The following is a 25,354-nucleotide window of genomic DNA, read 5'->3' on the forward strand; positions in this document are numbered from 1 at the left end:
TGAACTTGAAAATGATGTAATGTTTTTTCAAAGCTTGGTTGATTCAGAGAGGGACCATTGTCATGTCCAGACCCTTCAAGATAAGAAAAAAACATTATCAGATCTGCTGGGTGTTCGAGCACAGGGGGCATTGATCAGATCTCGTTTCCAGAACATCTCAGAGATGGATGCTCCATCAAAATTTTTCTTCAGTCTGGAGAAAAAGAATGGACAGAGCAGGTTTATTCACTCCCTCCGCTCGGCCGATGGCCTTGAGCTTGTTAACCCTGTGGAGGTTAGAAGGCGGGCCATGGGTTTCTTTTCGGAGCTTTACACCAGTGAGTATAGAGAGGACCAGTCAGTGTCACAGCAGTTCTATGAGGGACTGCCACAGGTATCACCTGCACAGAATGAGGAGTTGGAGCGGGTGATTACCATGCAGGAGCTGCAGGTGGCGTTGCAGGGCATGGCCACAGGGAAGGCCCCTGGCATTGATGGCCTGCCCATTGAGTTTTATAAGTTCTACTGGGATGTGATTGGGGAGGACCTGCTCGCAGTTCTTAATGACAGTCTGGTCAGAGGACGGCTTCCTTTGAGCTGCAGGAGAGCGGTTCTCACCCTGCTCCCTAAGAAAGGTGACCTCAGTGAGGTGAAGAACTGGAGACCCGTGAGTCTGCTGTGCGCTGACTATAAGGTTCTCTCCAAGGTGTTGGCTAACCGCTTGAGGGAGGTGATGGGGCAGGTCACACATGCGGATCAGGCCTACTGTGTTCCTGGCAGATCTATTTTTGATAACATCTGTTTAATTAGAGATATCTTGGAGGTGTCTGGATCTGAACACCCTTTTGGGCTCCTCTCAATTGACCAAGAAAAGGCCTTTGATAGGGTCGAACATCAGTATTTGTGGAACACTTTTGAGGCGTTTGGGTTTTCACCCATTTTTGTTGCAATGGTGAAGGTGCTCAATAGTGACATTCAGAGTGTTCTGAAATTCAACGGTGGTTTATGCGCCCCTTTTATAGCACAGAGGGGAATCAGGCAGGGTTGTTCGCTGTCAGGGATGCTGTACAGCTTGGCCATCGAACCTCTGCTCCACCGTCTCAGGAGGAGTCTCAGTGGAGTCTGCATTGCTGAGGGGATCCCGCGTTTTTTTCTCAGCGCTTATGCAGATGATGTTGCTGTGGGGATTTCTGATGTAAGCGATGTGAATGTTTTATCAAGTATTTTACAGGACTTTGCTTTTATTTCATCTGCAAGAGTGAATTGGGGAAAGAGCATGGCTTTGATGGTGGGAGATTGGAGGGGAGGACAGCCAGCCTTACCAGGGGGACTGGAGTGGTCTAAAGGGGGTTTTAAATACCTCGGGGTGTTTTTAGGTGATCGAAATGCGGTGAAGAAGAACTGGGAGGGTGTTTTACAGGTTGTGAAAAACAGATTGGACAGGTGGCGATGGCTTTTACCAAGTATGTCTTTTAGGGGGAGAACGTTAATTGTTAATAATTTGATTGCGTCGTCTCTCTGGCATCGTCTGGCTGTCCTTGAACCTCCACAGGGCTTTTTAATGGGCATTCAGGGCCTTATTGTTTTCTACATTTTATTTGGGATAAACTCCACTGGGTTAAACGAAGTGTTTTATATGTTTCTAGAGATGAGGGGGGGCAGGGTGTTATACACCTTGACAGCAGAAAAGCCACTTTTAGACTCCAGTTTTTACAGAAGCTTTTATATGGTCCTGCACATGTTCTGTGGAGACAGATGGCGCTGTTTCTTTTGCGTAGAGCTGGGGGCCTGGGATTGGAAGAGACTGTGTTTTTATTAAAGACTGATGAGCTGTCGTTTTATGGACTCCCCTCTTTTTATCTCAGCGTTTTTAAAGCATGGAGACTGTACAGGGTGGAGCAGCAGGAATCCACGGGCTCACTTTTCTGGCTTCTGCAGGAGCCGGTGCTACATGGGGCTAGACTGGCACTCACGGACGTAGGGACCCGAAGCATGTCTGAGAGGATCAGGAGGATGGGCCTGGTCACACTCCAACATCTGCTGGAGGCTGCAGGAGCGGAGCTGGATAACGCCGAGGCGCTGGCTCAGAGACTTGGTATGAGATCCTGCAGGGTGGCTATGCAGATGCTCCGCAGGGTCCAGCAGGCTCTAACTGAGGAGGACCAGAGCCTGCTCAGAGAATGGACACATGGTCAGACTGGACTGGAGAGTAAGGGTCCCTTTCCGTGTTTGTGGGTCAGCCCCATGGTGACTGTCTCAGACTCAGTGAGCCCGTTGCTGGATACGGATGGACTCTGTGATATGAGTTTTGACAGCGCGAATGCCAAGCTTCTATACCGGGGGTGTGTTAAGACTCTGAACCAGAAAGAACTGACAGGACAGTTGGACACCCCTTGGCGTGCACATTTTGGTATCCCTGATGGTGTAAAGCCTGCCTGGAGGGCGCTTTATAAGCCACCGTTGCCCAAAGCTGCTGGGGATATACAGTGGAGGGTCTTGCACGGTATTATCGCTGTTAACGCGTTTGTTTCTATCTTAAACCCTGCAGTGTCCTCCGAGTGTCCTTTTTGTTTTTTTAGGGAAACTGTTTTTCATTGTTTTACCCAGTGTTTTAGGCTCAATGGTTTGTTTGAGGTTTTAACTTCACTGTTTTTTGCTTTTAGTGAAAGTTTTAACCTTCATGTATTTATTTTTGGTTTTCCGTACAGCCAGAAACGGAGAAAAAAGTGCCAGCTGATTAATTTTATTTTGGGTCAAGCTAAGCAAGCCATTTATTTTAGTAGGAAGAAAAAACTGGACTCAGGTTTTAATTGTGATGTCTGTCGGGTTTTTAAAGGTTTAGTGCAATCAAGAATCAGAGTTGATTTTATGTTTTTTAAGAACATGCAAAACTTTGATGGTTTTAATGAAGTGTGGGATTATGAAGGTGCTCTCTGTGTGGTGGAAGATGGCATTTTACACTTCTCTGATGATATACAATAATTTTTATACTTAATTGCTAATGTTTTTATTTGCCTGATGTATTAATAAAGTGTGGTTAAAATTCAAATTCTCTCTTACACTGTCTCTCCCTCTCTGACACTGTCTCTCTCTCTCTCTCTTACACTGTCTCTCCCTCTCTTACACTGTCTCTCCCTCTCTGACACTGTCTCTCTCTCTCTCTCTCTCTTACACTGTCTCTCCCTCTCTTACACTGTCTCTCCCTCTCTTACACTGTCTCTCTCTCTCTCTCTTACACTGTCTCTCTCTCTCTCTCTCTCTCTTACACTGTCTCTCCCTCTCTTACACTGTCTCTCCCTCTCTTACACTGTCTCTCTCTCTCTCTTACACTGTCTCTCTCTCTCTCTCTTACACTGTCTCTTCCTCTCTTACACTGTCTCTCCCTCTCTTACACTGTCTCTCCCTCTCTGACACTGTCTCTCTCTCTCTCCCTCTCTTACACTGTCTCTCCCTCTCTGACACTGTCTCTCTCTCTCTCTCTCTTACACTGTCTCTCCCTCTCTGACACTGTCTCTCTCTCTCTCTCTTACACTGTCTCTCCCTCTCTTACACTGTCTCTCCCTCTCTGACACTGTCTCTCTCTCTCTCTCTCTCTCTTACACTGTCTCTCCATCTCTTACACTGTCTCTCCCTCTCTTACACTGTCTCTCTCTCTCTCTTACACTGTCTCTCCCTCTCTTACACTGTCTCTCTCTCTCTCTCTCTCTTACACTGTCTCTCCCTCTCTGACACTGTCTCTCTCTCTCTCTCTTACACTGTCTCTCCCTCTCTTACACTGTCTCTCTCTCTCTCTTACACTGTCTCTCCCTCTCTGACACTGTCTCTCTCTCTCTCTCTTACACTGTCTCTCCCTCTCTTACACTGTCTCTCTCTCTCTCTCTTACACTGTCTCTCCCTCTCTGACACTGTCTCTCTCTCTCTCTCTTACACTGTCTCTCCCTCTCTTACACTGTCTCTCCCTCTCTGACACTGTCTCTCTCTCTCTCTCTCTTACACTGTCTCTCCATCTCTTACACTGTCTCTCCCTCTCTTACACTGTCTCTCTCTCTCTTACACTGTCTCTCTCTCTCTTACACTGTCTCTCTCTCTGTCTCTCACACTTTTGCGCTGTCTCTTCCTCGTTGGTGCTGTCTTTTACTTCGTTTCTCGCTCTCTCTCACGCTGTCTCTCACTCTCTTGTGCTGTCTTTCTCATGGTGACAGTATGAGAAGTATCCAAAAATGTATCATTTGGGTATTGCTATCAAATTCAAAGTATCGTAAAGGTATCAGGTATCGAAAGTGTTAAAAAGATACTTAGCCCAAGGAATGACAAGTGACACACTGATTGGTTTATTTCACGTTACGCCCAAAATTAATAATTAAAGTTTCTGAATGCAATCAAATCCTCACAGTAATCCACTAAAATCTGGTAGAAGGTCTTTTCTGTGTTTAATACTGTAGATTTCTGTAGAAACAGTGAACGAGGAGGAGTCCAATACTTTTGTTCTTACATTTGTGTTTGTGTGCTGCATGTCTGTCTGTCAGTTTGTTTGTCTGTCTGTCTGTTTGTCTGTCTGCAGTACTGGGGGATGAGTGCTGGGTGAAGGAGTGCGGATGGAGAAATGAAGTGAGGGATTCTGGGACAGGACGGCAGATGTTTGGCTAATACAGGTTCACTTCAAATCCAACAGGGGGTCGGTGTGGAGCCCTGTGGAGAAGACCCTCAATTATCTTCACACACATACACACACACACACACACACACACACACACACATCCACTACCTGACCTCATTTACTCTATCTTTCTGTCTTTTCCCAGCTCAGTTCAGCAGCAGGACCATCGCAGGAGTTCAGAGCTAATTCAATAATGAAGACAAAATTAAGATGAAATGGACCATCCAGACTGTTATCAGTTCAGCTACAAGCTCAGATAAGCCATCCGCCAAAGATAGTGATGTCAGTAACTCGTTATTTAGAGTAACGCATTACTCTAATCTGACCATTTTCTTCAGTGACGAGTAATCTAACATGTTACTATTTCTAATCCAGTCATCAGATTAAAGTTAATTGTCCAGTTTTTCACTGTGTTGTTTTTTTTATAAATGTCCTTAGTAAAAGATATTGTAGGGTCTGGCTGAATGTGTTGAAAGTATGGAGAAGAAAGATGTTTACAGTCGTCGCTTTATTGCTGGAACTGTCGGCCGCAACCACACCAACAAAACAACAGGCTAGCGAGCTAACAAGCTAACAGGCTAAAGCTAGCAAAAGATGATCAACAGCTTGAAATGCTTGAGTGTCTCTTGCTCATCAATCTCTTTAAGAGTAGATCAGGTGAGCTCTGACTTTGGTGGATTGCTATTTTAACGGTGCAGCTACCTGGACGTGTTCAACAAACTCTTCTCAGCAGAGGAAACTGAGCTGCTGGTTGACGCTGTGAAGGAGCTCCAGCAGCTCATTTACGGGAACAGCAATGTTATTTTATTTACTCTTCTGTTTATTGTTGATGTAAAAGTTGGGTTTGTGCTGCTGTGTTGCCAAGATAGCGATGAACGTCTTACTGTTGACTGTTGTCAGGGTTTTAATCAGTCAGTGGAGCTCCTGTGTTTTCTGTTACCATACATAGAGATAGAGTCTTTCTTATCTCTTTCTCTCTCTCTCTCTCTCTCTCTCTCTCTCTCTCTCTCACACACACACCCTCTCACACTCGCACACACACACACACACACACACACACACACACACACACACATACACACACACACACAAATAAACATTAGTGGTAAGTGGAGGCCACACACTGGGTAATTGAGCTTATTCTGAACAGGTGTTTAGTGGCTAATAGGCCATCAGCTCATTATGTGTGTGTTTAAAGGGGGAGCAAGTAACTGGCTCTGAACGGATACACTCATTTATTACACACTCCCACAGGCTCTGTGTGTGTGTGTGTGTATTGTGTTGACTCTAGCTCTGTGTAAACTGTAGAACCGGGAGATCCAGCACCCTGCAGAGTTTGGCTCCAGCACTAATCTAACACACCTGGCTCAGGTAATGAAGACGTTCAGCAGCTTCAAGGAACAGGAGGGCTGCAACAGAACGATCAGTTTTACATTAAAACGCAGGTAAAAGTGTAATTTATGGTGTAATAGTTGTTTGAGTTGGGATTAAAAAAAGGTTATTGTGTTTTAAAAGTGTTAAAATGAGGCTACAAAGGTTATGGGGAACCTGAAAGTGGTGTTTCTTGGTGGTTACATGGGCTTTTACAATGAGAATACAGTGCGTGTTAAGCTAGTCGCAGATGCCTGGCACATATTTGGCATGCTAGATATCTGAGCCAGTCGCCGACTGGGAGTCAGGAAGAAAGAAAGAACCAAAATGAACATCCCCTGCATTACCAGAGCCGTTTATACAGAATCTGACTACTTTCTGTTCTCCTGTTATATCAGTAAATTACTGTTAAACTCTGCGAGTTAGTCCTTAATGAACGCAGGGTAAATTCAGCTAAAAGCTAAAAACTTTACATTAAAAATAATAATAAACTACTTGTTCTGAATGTTTAACTAAAAAAGCAAATAAGTTTTAAAGACTTTCAGTATGTTACTGACTGTATATTAGACATTTATAAACTCTGATTTTACTCAGTTGCTTCATATGAACCCACTCATTTTAGACTCACTTTAAGTGCGTATTCTCCGCTATAGAGATTCTCTGGTTTGGCATCACTAGTTTTCGTGTGTTTAGTTCTGGTGTGTTCTCGTGATAAATGTGTTTTTAGAGAGCTGTAAGGTGAGTCAGTGTCGCCGATCTGTTATGTAGTGTGAAACTCTCAACAAATAATGGATGTAACTGGAAAGTTACAAGGGATGTTATGTGGGAACTACAAAGTGTTACAGGGAACAACAAGCGGGGGCTGAAGAGGGTGATGCAAGGGGGTTATAAGGGTTCCCGAGGTGTTACAGGGGTGCTAACATGGGTGTTAAATGGGTTAAAAGGTACATTTCAGGTATTAAAGTAAAAAAACTGAGTATAACTGAAGGGCAGTACTAACAAGACGACAGAACAGAAAGTGTGTGTACGCTGCAGTTGTGATCAATTACCCGAGACAAGGACTCATCATGTTTAATCACCAGTATTACTGCCAGCTCACACACCTTAATTTACTTTCAATTACACACACACACACACACACACACACACACACTCATTTAAAGTCTGTTCAGAGAGAAAGAGAGAGAAAATGCAAGAGAGCTGTACAGAGGAATTAACTGTAATGCTCTATAATGCTCTAAAATGTTCATATGATCCACACGCTCATTCTAACAGACTGTAATACACTACAGGAATCATAGGGGGCGCTCTATAATGCTCTATAATGTTCCAATGATCCACAACACGCTCATTTTCACAGACTGTAATACACTACAGGAAGCGTAGGGGGCGCTCTATAATGCTCTATAATGTTCATATAATCCACACGCTCTTTTTGACAGACTGTAATACACTACAGGAAGCGTAGGGAGTGCTCTATAATGCTCTAAAATGTTCATATGATCCACACGCTCATTCTAACAGACTGTAATACACTACAGGAATCATAGGGGGCGCTCTATAATGCTCTATAATGTTCCAATGATCCACAACACGCTCATTTTCACAGACTGTAATACACTACAGGAAGCGTAGGGGGCGCTCTATAATGCTCTATAATGTTCATATAATCCACACGCTCTTTTTGACAGACTGTAATACACTACAGGAAGCGTGGGGAGTGCTCTATAATGCTCTATAATGTTCATATGATCCGCAACACGCTCATTCTGACAGACTGTAATACACTACAGGAAGAGTAAGGGGCACTCTATAATGCTCTAAAATGTTCATATGATCCACAACACGCTCATTCTAACAGACTGTAATACACTACAGGAAGCGTAGGGGGCGCTCTATAATGCTCTATAATGTTCATATAATCCACACGCTCTTTTTGACAGACTGTAATACACTACAGGAAGCGTAGGGGGCGCTCTATAATGCTCTATAATGTTCATATAATCCACACGCTCTTTTTGACAGACTGTAATACACTACAGGAAGCGTAGGGGGCACTCTATAATGCTCTAAAATGTTCATATGATCCACAACACGCTCATTCTAACAGACTGTAATACACTACAGGAATCATAGGGGGCGCTCTATAATACTCTATAATGTTCCAATGATCCACAACACGCTCATTTTCACAGACTGTAATACACTACAGGAAGCATAGGGAGTGATCTATAATGCTCTATAATGTTCATATGATTCACAACAAGCTCATTCTGACAGACTGTAATACACTACAGAAAGCGTAGGGGGCGCTCTATAATGCTCTATAATGTTCATATGATCCGCAACACGCTTATTCTAATAGACTGTAATACACTACAGGAAGTGTAGAGGACGCTCTATAATACTCTATAATGTTCATATGATCCACACGCTCATTCTAATAGACTGTAATACACTATAGTAAGTGTAGGGGGTCCTCTATAATGCTGTATAATGTTCATATGATCCACACTCTCATTCTGACAGACTGTAATACATTACAGGAAGTGTAGGGGGCGCTCTATAATGCTGTATAATGTTCATATGATCCACACTCTCATTCTGACAGACTGTAATACACTATAGGAAGCGTAGGGGGTCCTCTATAATGCTCTATAATGTTTATATGATCCACAACACGCTCATTCTAAAAGACTGTAATACACTACAGGAAGTGTAGAGGACGCTCTATAATACTCTATAATGTTCATATGATCCACACGCTCATTCTAATAGACTGTAATACACTACAGCAAGTGTAGGGGGTCCTCTATAATGCTGTATAATGTTCATATAATCCACACTCTCATTCTGACAGACTGTAATACACTACAGGAAGCGTAGGGGGTGCTCTATAATGCTGTATAATGTTCATATGATCCACACTCTCATTCTGACAGACTGTAATACACTACAGCAAGTGTAGGGGGTGCTCTATAATGCTGTATAATGTTCATATGATCCACACTCTCATTCTGACAGACTGTAGTACACTACAGGAAGCGTAAGGGGCGCTCTTTAATGCTCTATAATGTTCATATGATCCACAACACGCTCATTCTGACAGACTGTAATACACTACAGGAAGCATAGGGTGTGCTCTATAATGCTCTATATTGTTTATATGATTCACAACACGCTCATTCTGACAGACTGTAATACACTACAGAAAGTGTAGGGGGTGCTCTATAATGCTCTATAATCTTCATATGATCCACACTCTCATTCTGACAGACTGTAATACACTACAGGAAGTGTAGGGGGCGCTCTATAATACTCTATAATGTTCATATGATCCACAACATGCTCATTTTCACAGAGTGTAATACACTACAGGGAGCATAGGCAGTACTCTATAATGCTCTATAATGTTTATATGATCCACATGCTCATTCTAAAAGACTGTAATACACTACAGGAAGTGTAGAGGACGCTCTATAATGCTCTATAATGTTTATATGATCCACACGCTCATTCTGACAGACAGGAAGTGTAGAGGACGCTCTATAATGCTCTATAATGTTCATATGATCCACAACACGCTCATTCTGACAGACTGTAATAAACTACAGTAGAGGAGAGTGTGAGTGTTGTCATGTTTCAGTAGTTCAGTTGTCTACACACTGATACACTGAGCTGAATTAGAATTAAATCTTAATCACACCACCGGGAAAACACACTGTGTGTGTGTGTGTGTGTGTGTGTGTGTGTGTGTGTGTGTGTGTGTGAGATGAGCAATAAGCGGTTATGTAAGACAAGACAACAACATTAATCGTGTTAAACCAACCTCTGAATTACATCTTTGAACAGAAAATTAGATGCAAAATAGGGACAAAAGTATTGGGACAGCTGCTCATTCATTGTTTCTTTTCAAATTGAGGATATTAATAAGAGTCTATCCTGCTTTTGTTGGAGTAACTGCCTCTACTGTCTAATAAAAATATAAAAATATTGCCATATAGAGCATTTATTTGCAGAAAATAAAAAATGGCTAAAATAACAAAAAAAGATGCAGAGCCTTTCAGACCTCAAATAAACAAAGCAAAGAAAACAAGTTCATATTCATAAAGTTTTAAGAGTTCAGAAATCAGTATTTGGTGGAATAACCCTGTTTTTTAATAACAGTTTTCATGCATCTTGGCATCATGTTCTCCTCCACCAGTCTTACACACTGCTTTTGGATAACTTTATGCTGCTTTACTCCTGGTGTAAAAATTCAAGCAGTTCATTTTGGTGGTTTGATGGTTTGTGATCATCCATCTTCCTCTTGATTATATTCCAGAGCTTTTTAATCTGGTTAAATTAAAGAAACTCATCATTTTTAAGTGCTCTCTTATTTTTTTCCATCACAGACTCACCTGGCTGCTCTCCAGAAACGTTTTATCACGAGAACTAGCGATGCCATGCCAGAGAATCTCTATAGAGGAGAATACCCACTTAAAGTGAGTCTGAAAAAAAGGGGTTTGTATGAAGCAACTGAGCAAAATCAGAGTTTATAAATTCAGAGGTGACCATTATCAACCTGTAGCCTGCTGCTATCCCCAACTAGCACTGCTGGAGCAGCATTAGCATTAGCCGCTTAATGCACTGAACGTTGGCTCTTCCGCCATTGACAGGTGAGTATTATCGGCCTGTAAACTGCTGCTAACCCTGGCTAGCACTGCTGGAGCAATATTAGCTTTAGCTGCTAACCGTGCTAAGTGCTAGCTCTTTCACCGTTGATTGGTGAGTATATCAGACTGTAGTCTGCGTGTTTACTGTGTTAAAATAAGCTACGTGGGACGAACCGCTAGCTAATATCACCCTGGTTCACACTCAGAGTTCCTCAGTGTAGCGCTGACGGGTGGCATTAGCCGCTAACCGTGGCTAGCCTTAGTGAAATTTGTAAATCTTTAAATAAACAGAAGCAATTTATTCACCCAAATAAACAGTTTTACAGCGTGATTAGCTTTAAAAATAAATACTTTTTTAAAGACTTACAGTTTTGTTTGTTTAGCTTAACTTAGCTGAATTAGAAAGAAAACATGGCGACACCCCTGTTCCTTTCTAGTGTCACATAAAGAGCCTTATAATCCAGTGCTCATAATAGTGTGAAAATTAAAAATCCTTATATCGAATATAATATTAGTTATAATCACTTATAACATTTTATAACACAGCTTTGTGTGCTACAAAGAAAACTGATAGACATTCATGATGAGACTACTATTGTTAGTGATCATTAACGATAGACATATACTATTTTAACATACATATTATAAGCACAGCTTATAATGTATTATGATCACAATTCATAATGCATAATACATTAATATACATGGCTATAATGGGTTTTGCATTGTTATGAATATTTACAGTCATGTTTATAATGCCTTATGAATGCATTATAATATGATATGAATGTGCTAATAGACTCTAATAGAGAAGACATTTATAGAAAGTGTTAACAAATTGTTTCTCTGGATAGTAGAATCAGTTAGAGAGAAAAAAGAAAGAAAAAGAGAGACAAAGAGAGAAAAAGAGAGACAAAGAGAGAAAAAGAGAGATAAAGAGAGAAAAAGAGAGAAAAAGAAAGATAAAGAGAGAAATAAAGAGAGATAAAGAGAGAAAAAGAGAGACAAAGAGAGAAAAAGAGAGACAAAGAGAGAAAAAGAGAGATAAAGAGAGAAAAAGAGAGAAAAAGAGAGACAAAGAGAGAAAAAGAGAGATAAAGAGAAATAAAGAGAGAAATAAAGAGAGATAAAGAGAGAAAAAGAGAGACAAAGGGAGACAAAGAGAGAAAAAGAAAGAGAGAAAAAGAGAGATAAAGAGAGAAATAAAGAGAGAAAAAGAGAGATAAAGAGAAACAGAGAGATAAAGAGAGATAAAGAGAGAAAAAGAGAGAAAAAAGAGAGACAAAGAGAGACAAAGAGAGATAAAGAGAGAAAAAGAGAGATAAAGAGAGAAAAAGAGAGACAAAGAGAGAAAAAGAGAGATAAAGAGAGAAATAAAGAGAGATAAAGAGAGAAAAAGAGAGATAAAGAGAGAAAAAGAGAGACAAAGAGAGACAAAGAGAGAAAAAGAGAGATAAAGAGAGAAATAAAGAGAGATAAAGAGAGAAAAAGAGAGACAAAGAGAGAAAAAGAGAGATAAAGAGAGAAATAAAGAGAGATAAAGAGAGAAAAAGAGAGACAAAGAGAGAAAAAGAGAGATAAAGAGAGAAATTGTTTCTCTGGATAGTAGAATCAGTTACTCCAACAAAAGCAGAATAAACTCTTGTTAAATTCCTTGGTTTCAGAAGAAACACTGATTAAGTGTATTTTTATGAATGATGTATCTTGTTTTAAAGTGATAAGGAATGCCCGGAATGATCGGAATGCTCAGAATGTTGTTTACTCATCAATATCTGATGTCTGAATATAAAATAAAATAAATCCTATTTTCTGAGTCAGTTTCTGGGGATGGCGGTGTTAAATCAGCCTGATCTTCCTCAGCTGCTACAATCCGCCTGTTATGAATATAATCAACCCCTCTGTGACCTCAGCAAACGGATATGGATTGTCAACAGATTTACATGAGATTAGCATCTCATTTGCATTTCATATTAGCAAGCTGACACAAGGTCGTTCCTCTGACCCTGTTTTCCAGAAAACACACAGTAAAGAAAATAACATCACCCGGCTTCATCTCACTATCTCAACTTTATATCTGAACTAGAAAATATACACCCAGAAATAAAAATACAATTCTACATTTCAGCAAGAAATAGAATCTGATGAAATCTCAGATCCAAAAAAAACACAAAAACATGATGTTGTCTTAAAAAAAGGGTGGAAAATATACAGCGGTCATATTGTAAAATCAATTGAGAACAATAATTTGATGACATTGAAATCCAGTAAAAATCAGTTCTAGATTCCAATGGGATAAATAACATTATAAGATTCTAGAATTGAGGAAAATATGAACATTTTAGCAAGAGGACAGAAACCAAGGTTACATATAATTTAGTAGAAAATAAAACACTAAAATTTAGTTTAGAAATATTACATGATGGGATTCAACAATTTAGTTCAGAAAAATTAGATGATAAGATTCTACAGAATAGTTAGAAAATATACCGCGATTGGCATCTAGAATTTATTTGAAAAATATACCAAGATTTCTAGAAGTTAGTTTAGAAATATTACAGGTTAAGATTCTGGAGCTTAGTTTTGGAAATATACTAAGAATGGATTTTAGAATTTATTTAAAAATATATACCAAGATTGGATTCCAGAATTTAGTTCTGAAATATAACATGGTGGGTTTCTAGAATTTATTTTAGAAATATTACATGAAGGGATTCTAGAATTGAGTTTGGAGATGTTACACGATGGGATTTTAGAATTTAATTTGGAAACATACCAAGATTGGATTCTAGATTTTGGTTTAGAAGTATAACATGAATGAATTCTAGAATTTAGTTTAGAATTATTACATGATATTTCACAATGAATTCTAGAAACACATTCTAACTTCTTTTACACAGAATTTTAGAAACATGTATTCTAGAATCCAGTGGACATGATGATTCTATTACCACTGTATCTTCTTTTTTTTTTTTAGATCTGATCAGATGTTTCTCAAAAGCTTTTCAGTATTATTTATAATATATTTTTAGTATAACCATCACTGATTGGTGGAAACTTCACACTAGACCTCGAGCAGTTTGGACTGTGTGTCTCTCCACTCTTCCTCCAGACTCTGCTCCCTTGATTTACAAATAAAATGTAAAATTTACTGATGATCAGTGATGGTTTGGAGAGTCTGTACATCATGCTTCCCTTTTTTGATAACTTTTATGTAGATGTAGATTTCATTTTCCAGCAGGACTTGGCACACTGCCCACACTGACAAAAGTACCAATTGTTCTTATTATTTAATATTCTAATTTTCTGAGACACTGATTTTTGGGTTTTCATTGGTTGTAAGTCATAATCATCAACAATAAAATAAATAAACACTTAAAATAGACCACTCTGCGTGTTTAATACATCTGTATAATATGGTTGACTATAGTTGACCCCTAAATTAAAAAGCTACTGTCGCACAGGCCTCTTCACTGTCTGTTTTAAAACTAGTCTTAAAACCTTTCATTTTAATTATTTGGCTTTTCACCCAAAATGAGATTTGATCTTTTTATTTGTTTTATTTTTATCTTGTCTTTTTGTTTTAGTGTTTGTAGTATTTTGAACTGAATTACTGAAATAAAGTAACTTTTCAATGATATTCTAATTTTTTGAGATGTACTAGCAGACCCGGCTGCAGAAACATTTTAAAGGGGGGGCATTGTATTTTTTCAGGGGGGCACATTTTTTTCAAAAAGCCTTTTATTTGCTTCAAATTGAACAGCGGCTCTATGGCGACTCCAGTGCCGAGAAACAACAATCTGTCAATAAAATCCCAAAATCTAAACAAACAAACAAACAAAAAACAATAGTGCAGTGCTTTGTTCATTCAATTAATTAAAAGTCAAATATATGCAAAAACACATGCAGTGAAAAACATAAGCACTGATGTCAGAACACTGACTGAAGTAAACATTCATGCTAGGAGGGTTAACTACAACAGCTAGGGAGTACAAGGAGCAGAACAGAGAACTGTTCTGCCTGCAAGAAACCTAAGTTTGTGCATGTGAGGGAGGAGGTGTGGTGAGCAGAAAGAGGTTTACTCCACTTTTAGTAGAGTGGCAGACGGCGTTTGTGTTTACTCCAGTGTTGACTTCAACGCTTACGTTTCCAACTGAAATGAATGGTGCTGCTTCCTGTCCATTCTCATGTACTCCAGTGTCACTTGTTGTCCTCTTATTTGTTTGGAAATAAGTCCGAATATCCATGCCACACGAACAACGGTGAGCGTAGCTGTTTCTCAAGTATGAACTTTAGTCAGTGACCCGCCCCCCTCCAACTGTAATTGGCTAGAACGTTGCCTTCCTTCACTGATTGGTTGAATTGTATGACTGACAAACTGAGATAGGAAAAATAGAAAGATGGTCACTCAGAGGTGAAAACAAAACAAAACAAAAAAAAAACATATACGGCTTCCAGTCCAGTCAGGGGGGGCATAGCTGACTCTGTGGGGGGGCACTGCCCGCCAATGCCCGCCCATGCCGCCGGGTCTGTGTTCTAGTATTATTAATTGTTAATACTGATATTGCAGAACTTTTTGCATTGTCATTGTACCTGAATGCTGCCTCTGTAGAGTATTTAATGGAGATAAATGGAGATGACTGGAGTTGGGCTTATGGGAGTGATGTGGGTGAGAAAGAGAGAAAAAGAGAGAAAAGGAGAGATAAAGAGAGAAAAAGAGAGATAAAGAGAGAAAAAGAGAGATAAAGAGAGAAAAAAGAGAGAAAAAGAGAGATAAAGAGAGAAAAGGAGAGAAAAAAGAGAGAAAAAGAGAGATAAAGAGAGAAAAAGAGAGACAAAGAGAGAAAAAGAGAGATTAAGAGAAAAAGAGAGATAAAGAGATAAAAAGAGAGAAAAAGAGAGATAAAGAGAGATAAAGAGAGAAAAAGAGAGATAAAGAGAGAAAAAGAGAGATAAAGAGATAAAAAGAGAGAAAAAGAGAGATAAAGAGAGAAAAAGAGAGATAAAGAGAAAAAGAGAGATAAAGAGAGAAAAAAGAGAGAAAAAGAGAGATAAAGAGAGAAAAAGAGATAAAAAGAGAGATAAAGAGAGAAAAAGAGAGACAAAGAGATAAAAAGAGAGAAAAAGAGAGATAAAGAGAAACAGAGAGACAAAGAGAGAAAAAGATAGATAAAGAGAGAAAAAGAGAGATAAAGAGAGAAAAAGAGAGATAAAGAGAGATAAAGAGAGATAAAGAGAGACAAAGAGAGAAAAAGATAGATAAAGAGAGAAAAAGAGAGATAAAGAGAGATAAAGAGAGAAAAAAGAGAGAAAAAGAGAGATAAAGAGAAACAGAGAGACAAAGAGAGAAAAAGATAGATAAAGAGAGAAAAAGAGAGATAAAGAGAGATAAAGAGAGAAAAAAGAGAGAAAAAGAGAGATAAAGAGAAACAGAGAGACAAAGAGAGAAAAAGAGAGATAAAGAGAGAAAAAGAGAGATAAAGAGAGAAAGAGAGAGATAAAGAGAAATAAAGAGAGATAAAAAGAGAGATAGAAGTTTTAACTTTGTTTAGAATGTGTTTGCAGTGTTGCAGAGACTCTGTTAGTATTTTTCTTTCTGAGTTTGGTGCAGAATAATTTGCCCCTCGCTGTGCTGCTGCTGCTGCTGCTGCTGCTGCTGATTGAAGTGTAATTAGAAGAGTCAGACAGGGGGAAACCATCAGTCAGATGGCGCTATCTCTCTCTCTCTCTCTCTCTTTCTCTCTCTTTCTCTCTTTCTCTCTGTCCTTCAGAGTGTTGTGTGGTGATTTGAGGTGTCTGGAATCTCTGAAAGTTGTGAATGTGGGATAAAAAGAGGGCATTTCCTCACTTTTCCCTGAATGCATGATCTACTATAAGTCTCTGAGTCTGATTCTGAGTTTGTTTGAGTTTGGAGCTCTTTAATGCTGGTTTGTTTTCACACATCCAAACTCCATCCAAACTGTGGGTCAACTGCGAAATTCCGCTTTTGGTGATATTTTTGGTAACGCTTTATATTACAGCCCGTGTTTTAGAGGGTAAGTTTTTTTTACTTACAGTTTAATTTCTCTGGATCAATCAGTTCATTCAAAATACTTACCTACAGGCCCTACAGATACTTAAACTGTAGGTATAAATAAACTACAACCAGGAACAAGAGTGTAACAACTTTCAGAAACTTAACTCTATAAATCAGTAAATACTAAATACTTATCGGGTCCTACTTTTACTTAAATATAGGTACAAATAAAGAACACAATAACCTGCAATTTCTCTAAACTTGCGGTGCAATTTTCATATGAAATAATAATTTAGAATCATTTTGCCCTTTGTTCATGGCAGTTATGAACACTTCATTCCACTCACACTCCAGGAAATCATCTTAATAATTATTATAATTTTATGAGTTGAGAATTGTATGAGAATTGTATGAAGTTTATGAAAAAGAAGAACAGTCAGGGTGGAGCAGAAAAATGTCAAGATTAAAATGTATATATCTATAATAAAAAAATCAGGAAAGCTGATATTTTAAAGAAAATGTATTAATTAATACACAGAACCCACAAGGTTTTATAATAATGGTTAATAAACCCACACCTCACCTGATTTTTACTGTTCTTACTCTATAATTACACAGTATTTACTCAGTAATTACTCAGAAACAACAGGAAGTGAGCTGTATTATGTAGTTTACAGTGTTTTAACGCTCTTACTCTATAAGTACACAGTATTTACCCTCTAAAACACGGGCTGCATTATAAAGCGTTACCCAATTTTTTTGTGCATCAGTTTGCAAAATAGCAGGAAAAAACTTCCCCATTTCCTACCATTTTTCAGTCAAGCGAGACAAGAAACAGAACTTTTTTATTAAAATGAAAGATTCCATAAAAGATTTAACTTCCAAGAGACTTCCAAAAGGCTTCATCACGTTCATTACCTCAACGTGTCTTTAGATGATATATACATATACATGTATTTTGCTGCTTTCAGATGCAGATAATTAATTTTTCTATCTATGCTCCACACCACCACCAAAAAACCTTAAATACACCTTTAAATAAGCAGTGTCGATCCAAACATCTGTCAATACAGTCAACTTTTTAGATATTTAAACAGCTTCACCTACTGTGCATCATGGTCAGGCAGTACTGACACTCAGATGCTAAAAACGTTATGTTTTCATTATAAAAAGGGGAAATACAAAGAGCAGTCAGAGCATGCAGGGTCAATACCAGTAAACCATAAAATAAATACCAGATCCATAGAGAGAAAACATACCATAAAACAGGCACCAACACAAGCAATCAGTAATGCACGGCAGATGAAAATCATAAATTCATAAAAAAAAATCAGTCAACAATCAAGGGCAAGGAAAATAACGCACTGTAAAGCAGAATAAATCAAACTGAAATACTCAGAAACTTGTAAATATATTGAAGGTGTACAGTATATACACACGAGTGGGCACAGGTGAAACCAATAATCTGGTGATTTGCTTTCTGGAGGTGCTATGTGCAGTGTCAAGTGATCATGTGATTGTGTGATGTCAGAGTGAGGTGCATTCTGGGTATCGTAGTCCAGAGGCTTGAGTTCTCAGGTATAATATCATCTCATAGAATTTTCTACCAAACTAAGCAGTGAAAACTGTACGCATTCTCTCTCCTTCATGACCTACTGTACTCTCTCTCTCTCTCTCTCAGACTCCGGCTGCTGATGGAGAAGCAGCATGACCTACTGTACTCTCTCTCTCTCTCTCTCTCTCTCAGACTCCGGCTGCTGATGGAGAAGCAGCATGACCTACTTTATTTGTTCTTTAAACTGCCTCAGACCCTCATATACTCATATATGTCATGTCCACACATTACACCGGTCCACAGAATTAATATCAACATCAGAACCAAACTTAAACTTCTCCAACAGGAAGATCAGCACAGATTGGAATCAGTGGGGCTCCATCACACTTCCATTGTGATGCAAAAAAACACATTTATTCTTCCCAAAACAGAATATCATTTCCAGCCAGAGCAGAACTGACCTTTGAGCTCACCAGATTATTTCATATTCTTTTAAATGTAGGTGGAAATTGTACATTTTGTACAAAGAAAACACCCAACAGAGTACAGTCGTGGTAATTTATATCATACTAACATGATAATTAAAGCATTGAATTCATGTTTTACATCCTTGTCAGACAAAGTATTCCTCAGAGAAGAGTTTAAGGGCAATTTGAGCAGATGGAAGAGTTCTAGAGGGGATGCATCTTAGGTTTAGGTGTTTAATAATCTCTTGAAGACAGAGCTCTTCAGAGATCATGTACTCTCCTAACACCTCTAACTAACTAACTAACTACTTCTCTAAACTCATTTCCTAATTACCCTCCTCCCCTCTATCCCACTATTACCATTTAACCTTATTTAGGGCCTGACCTTGAACTTCTGTGTTCTGTATTACTAAATGTACCTCATTATTGCAAGTCGCCTTGGACCAGGGGTGTCCAAACTACGTCCCGCGGGCCATTTGCGGCCCTTTTCCTTTTCCTTTTTTGGAGCGGCCCGCGAGGTATTTTAGAAATAGGATGAAAGTTGGCCTGCTGTTAAGCAGGTTTTTATAATGTGAGATTCAAAGTTTGAACGCTAGGTGTCAGAAACGGGCCAAAGAGTCTAAAAGCGGAGAGAGTGTGCATTTCTAAAAAAAACGCTAAAGAGTCTAAAAGCAGAGAGAGTGTGCATTTCTAGCGCAGAAAAACGGACCAAAGAGTCTAAAAGAGGAGAGAGTGCGCATTTCAAGCGCAAAAAACGGGCCAAAGAGTGTAAAAGTGAAGAGGGTGCGCATTTCAAGTGCAAAAAACGGGCCAAAGAGTGTAAAAGTGAAGAGGGTGCGCATTTCAAGCGCAAAAAACGGGCCAAAGAGTGTAAAAGTGAAGAGGGTGCGCATTTCTAGCTCAGAAAAACGGCCAAAGAGTCTAAAAGCGGACAGAGTGTGCATTTCTAACGCAGAAAACAGGCCAAAGAGTCTAAAAGCAGAGAGGGTGCGCATTTATAGCACAGAAAACGGGCCAAAGAGTCTAAAAGCGGCGAGAGTGTTCAGTTTTAGCACAGAAAAAGGGCAAATGAGTGTAAAAGTTGCCGAGTTTAATATTAAGAGACATCATGAAATGAAACATCAATTTGAAAAATCTTAGTTTACACAACACTGTCAAATATAAAGACAGTAAATCAAGTAAAATGGTGTGTAAATGAAATAATCAGGAAAATGTATTATTTAAAGTGGTATATTTCATTATTTGTTTTATTACAGAGTCTGTGGCCCGTGACTTCAAATATATTTCTCCTTCTGGCCCCCAACAAAAAAAAGTTTGAACACCCCTGTCTTGGAAAAAAGCATCTACCAAATGTGATATAATGTAATGTAATGTAACGTAACGTAGCACAACACAACGCAACGTAATGTAACATAGCGCAACGTAATGCAATGTAATGTAATGTAATGGGTTAACCCAAGCACACCGTTTACATGAGTTGTTAGCAGGCAAGTGCCAGTGACATGAAGAATCCGAAAAACCTACATGAACCACAGAGAGGGAGAACCGATGCTCCTATGCCTCAAAATGTCATTATTTTAAGATATTTTATCATTATTTTGAGATGTCCTCCTGTTAAATGTACAATTACCAGTTATTCTTGTTAATGTATGGGTAAAGCCTTTTCTCGTTAGAAGCCCAAAGAATGAAGAACATGTTTATATAGTGAGGAACATGTTTGTGGGCGGAGTTAGCAGCTCCTCCGGACTCTTTATGAGCCGTGGGAACAGGTGTGGGACTCGGGCTGTAGGTGAGGGGGTCCTACCTTGGCCATCTGTGCCTGAACTCCAGTAGCTTTGAGGGATGATACGGCTTTCTGAGCAGCAGCAGGACTGTCGAAATCTACAAACCCATAACCTACAGACATACAGAGAGAGAGAGAGACAGAGAGACAGAGAGAGAGAGAGAGAGAGAGAGAGAGAGAGAGAGAGAGAGAGAGAGAGAGAGAGAGAGAGATTAAAAAATGCATCTAAAAATATCATTGAATATCATTAAAAGCTATTTTAGTAACAGAGTGATCTATTTTAAGTGTTCATTTCTTTTATTGTTGGTGATTATGAAGCTTACAGCCAATGAAAACCCAAAAATCAGTGTCTCAAAAATTTGAATATTATATTATACACCAATTGGTACTTTTGGCAGTGTGGGCAGTGTGCCAAATCCTGCTGGAAAATGAAATCCTGCATCTGTATAAAAGTTGTCAGTAGCAGAGGGAAGCTGTAAGATATGAAGTGCTGTAAGATTTTGACTTTAGACTTGATAATAAAACACAGTGGATCAACACCAGCAGATGACAGACATGCCTCTCCAAACCATCACTGATTGGTAGAAACTTGGTGTGCCTCTCCACTCTTCCTCCAGACTCTGCTCCCTTGATTTACTTTAAATGAAATGTAAAATTTACTGATGATCAGTGTATGTTAAAATTAGTAGCACCCTCACTAACGTTGAGTTTACACTGTATGGCAACTTTTTGGAACCTTCTTTACTTCTACAACATTATACATCACATAAAATAAATGTAAAAAAAGCTATAATGGATGATCCTATGAAAAAGCAGAAAATATTATTGGAAAATGAGGTAATTCTTAACAGGTGATGTCCTAACAAAAATATATATAATAATGCTGCTGGGAACTTGATCTTTGGTCTATCACCCATTCCTAAGACATGTGAGCGCCTGATTTAAACACACAAACACATAACATACATCAGGTAAATTACACCCATAAAATATCTTAATCTATATTACTAACTTCAAACGCATGCCTATTGAAAAAAACATAGATGGGAGGAGAAAATCAACCATAACATTAATGACATTAATGATCATCAAGCTCCCCAAAGTCCCATGCAAATCAGACTGTGTTAGAGTTCTAGGATTAAGAGTCGGGTGAGCTCTGACTTTGGCACGTTCTTATCGTAACAGCGCAGCGATTTGTGCTTCACACCTGCTCCTCCACACTGTGAAGATACACCAGCATGAAGAGTGAGAGTAGAGTAAGTGTAGAGTAATCCGAGTTTTAAAGCGTAAATTACAGTGAAGCCTAAAGGAGGAGGAACGTGACTGACGAGAGGCCAAGGTCGTACCAAGGTCATCTGACCTTCTCCACACTGAACTCCACCTGGAGGATCTGCAGGGTCTGGTGAAGGACTGAGTTCCTGCTATCAGGGGTTCTTCCTGTGGTCAGTGTTAAAGATCAGTCATTCTGTCTTTATCCATTTCCTGTTTTTTATTCTCTCTCTCTCTCTCTCTCTCTCTCTCTCTCTCTCTCTCTCTCTCTCTCTCTCTCTCTTTCTCTCTCTCTCTCTCTCTCTCTCTCTCTATCTGACAGGTGTAGCTGTGAGGGGAATCCACTCTGTGATTTATGAGTTATGACTTATTTATGAGCCATTCATCTCTTTATCCATCCATCCCCCTTTCTCTCTCTTCCCTCTCTCTCCTCTCTACCTCCGTCATCTTCTCATTCTCTCTCTCTCTTCATCCCTATGTACTCTTTCTCTCTTCTCTCGCTTCCTCTCTACCTTCATCATCTTCTCATTCTTTCTCTCTCTCTTCATCCCTATTCATCCCTACATTCTGTTTCTCTCTTCATTCTCACTCTCCGTCTCTCTACCTCCATCATTTTCTCATTCTCTCTCTCTTCATCCCTACATGCTCTTTCTCTCGTCATCCTCTCTTTCTCTCTTTTTATTCCTGCATCCAGTTAATCTTCCTCTCCCTACTGTGTGTCTGTCCACAATCCCTCTCTCTCTCTTCTTGTCTCTCTCCATCTTTATATCTTCTTTTTTCTGTTTTTTCTATACCTACACCCACTTTCTTTCTATTTCTCTCTCTTTTTTTCCCTACATACTCTTTCTCTCTTTCTTTCTCTCTCTCTTTATCATCTTTCTGCATCCACTCTCTCTCTATCTTCATCTCGCTACTGTATGTCTGTCCCTCATCCCTCTCTCTATCTCTTATTGTCTCTCTCCATCTATTCGCCTTCTTTTTTCTTTGTTTTAATCCCTACACCCGCTTTCTTTCTTTGTCTTTATTTTTTTTATATAAATTTATGCTGTTACTCTCTTATCTTCTCTTTCTCTCTCTCTTTTTCTCTCTACCTCCTGCATTTCCTCATTTACTCTCTTTACATACTCTTTAATTTTTTTCTCATTTTCAGGATTAAACTCTCTCTCTCTCTTTTCATCCTTGCCTCTACTCTCTCTATCTTCTTTTCTCCTTCTACCATCCCTACACCTAAATTCTTATTTTTTCTCTCTTTCTTCATCCCTTCATCTCTCTCTCTCTCTCTCTCTCTCTCTCTCTCAGTTCACAGTTCTGTATCTGTGTGGTTAAAGGGTCACATCAGCGTTAATTAAAATTTCATGCTGGATTAAAAAGTTCCCACACACACACACTCACACACACACACACACACACGCACACACACACACGCACACACACACACACACACACACACACACACACACACACACACACACACACACACACACACACACACACACACACACACACGCACAGTGCTGCAGGATTAAGTGTTGGAGGTGTGCAGTGTTGAGTGTATTTGCTGTAATTAGTGATTAGAGAAGCTCAGAGTGTTGATGTGGATCAGCAGCTCATTAAACCCCACAGTCTTTAACTCAGAACAGTAGAGACAGGTCATGTGACCACACAAACCACGCCCACATTTACCATAAGAGCCAAATACCTCCATCAGAAATGAGAAAACGAGACTATCCAATTAAATCAAGCCTGTATTGCACCCAGCCACCAGAGGGCACAAGAGATGTTTTACACTACACCAGCTGTCACTCACTCCAGGGATGGATGGATGGATGGATGGATGGAAAAGCCCCCAGTACTAAGCTGTGGAACTGTGTTCTCTGGAATGATGGAGCTCTATCCAGTTTTTAGGATGGAGTTGGGGGACTTAAGCAGGATAAACTATTTTTAGTACCCATGATATCAGAAAAAATAATGGATTTATTTACTTAATCTGTTATACTGTTACCATCTCAGATCTCGCAGTAATAGCTCCCAGGTAGAATCCAATTAAGAACACCATAGCAAGGTGCTAAGGTGTTGATAATTGGATGCTAGGCAGTTATTATCATATTTGAATATTTGGTCATTAAGGTGTTTTTAAGTGGTTTCTAAGACAAAGGTTATGTGGTTTGATCGGAAGGGCAATTTAAATGACTCAACCCTCACAATCACGACAAAGGAAGAAGCTGTTTTGGAACTTGTTACAAAGTATAAGGATCTAGGCATCTGGCTAGACAGCTCATTATCTTTCTCTCATCATATCACAAATTTACAAGTAAAAGTCAGGGCAATACTCGGCTTTCTTTACAGAAATCGCTCATCTTTTACCCAGGCTGCCAAGCTTTCTCTGGTTCAGATGACTCTGCTGCCCCTGTTTGATTATGGCGACACAGTTTATAGACTTCTGTAGTTCCCTACAGAAGCTGGCTGCTTTGTATCATTCTGCTCTTCATTTTATTACAAATGCTCACTCTAGAACCCATCACTGTTCTCTTTATACTTTGGTCAGTTGGCCTTCTTTACACACTCGTCGCAGTTTACACTGGTTTACACTTATCTACAATCACCACCTTATCTACAGAACCTGATACAACCACTGCCTGTTACATACAACACCCGCTCTGCCAGCACCATTCAGCTTAAAATTCCCAAAACATATACTACTTCTGGCAGATTATCATTTCAATCATCTGCTGCAGAAGACTGGAACACATTACAAAAAACTCTAAAATTAGAGGCTTTTATCCCCATTTCACAATTTTAAAAAATGTGTTCAAGAGCTTTTTACTAATACATGCACATGCTTTGTGATTAATTGACTGTTTTAACATTATTGTTCTTTTTTTTTGTATGTTTCTGTTTATTAGATTGTTTGTTGCCTTTATGTTGTTCCTCAAGTGGTTTCTGCTGCTTGCCAGGCCGTTACTGTAAATAAGAACTTGTTCTTAATGACTAGCCTGGTGAAATAAAATAAAAAATTGCAAGTGGTTGCTATGACGTTTCTAATTTGATGCTAGGCAGTTACTACCATATCTAAATGTTTGGTCATTAAGGTGTGTTTTGAAGTGGTTTCTATCATTTCTGTGGTGGTTTCTAAGGTGTCGCTCTTCAAGGTGGTTGCTTTTTCAAGCCAACTTAATAAATATTAACCTCTAAACATGATAAATCTCTGAACTAAACTGATGTAATGGATTCTCCAGTTTGAGCTTCTTCTCTCTGTTGTTTGTCTCGTTTTGAAGAAGATCTCAGGACAGGGACAGGGACGGCATGGTGGGACTCAGCAGGTACAGGCAGATGAGCAGGTCTGTAATGAAGGACTAGATAAAGGAGAATCAGAGCTGGGAAGATGAGCGCGTCAGCGGGCTCGGTTTCGTGAGTCGCAGCAGGAGTTGAGTTATGTGAGTAAGATCTGGCAGAAACACAGAAAAAGATCCTTTTCAAGGACAAAACCGACGCGTCAGGAAGCTGCAGAGACGCCGCCGTCCATCTGCCCGACCGTCAGGAGGACACCTACATCTAACAGCATGAAAACATCATCATCATCACCACCGCAACACAACACACACACC

At 39.4% G+C, this 25,354-nt stretch overlaps 1 protein-coding gene across 3 annotated transcripts in view; it reads right to left on the reverse strand.

The window, feature by feature from the left end:
* The window catches only part of LOC103033149 (RNA-binding motif, single-stranded-interacting protein 3), a 105,741-nt gene that overhangs the window by 45,928 nt on the left and 34,459 nt on the right, over nucleotides 1-25,354 (reverse strand). For all 3 annotated transcript variants that reach the window (XM_049472906.1, XM_049472907.1, XM_049472905.1), the window contains exon 4: nucleotides 20,502-20,593. In XM_049472906.1, coding sequence (XP_049328863.1) covers nucleotides 20,502-20,593 — 92 coding nt within the window. The remainder of the gene's footprint in view (nucleotides 1-20,501; nucleotides 20,594-25,354) is intronic.

This window comes from Astyanax mexicanus, unplaced genomic scaffold (genome assembly GCF_023375975.1).
Source record: "Astyanax mexicanus isolate ESR-SI-001 unplaced genomic scaffold, AstMex3_surface scaffold_31, whole genome shotgun sequence".
Classification (NCBI taxonomy): Eukaryota; Metazoa; Chordata; class Actinopteri; order Characiformes; family Acestrorhamphidae; genus Astyanax; species Astyanax mexicanus.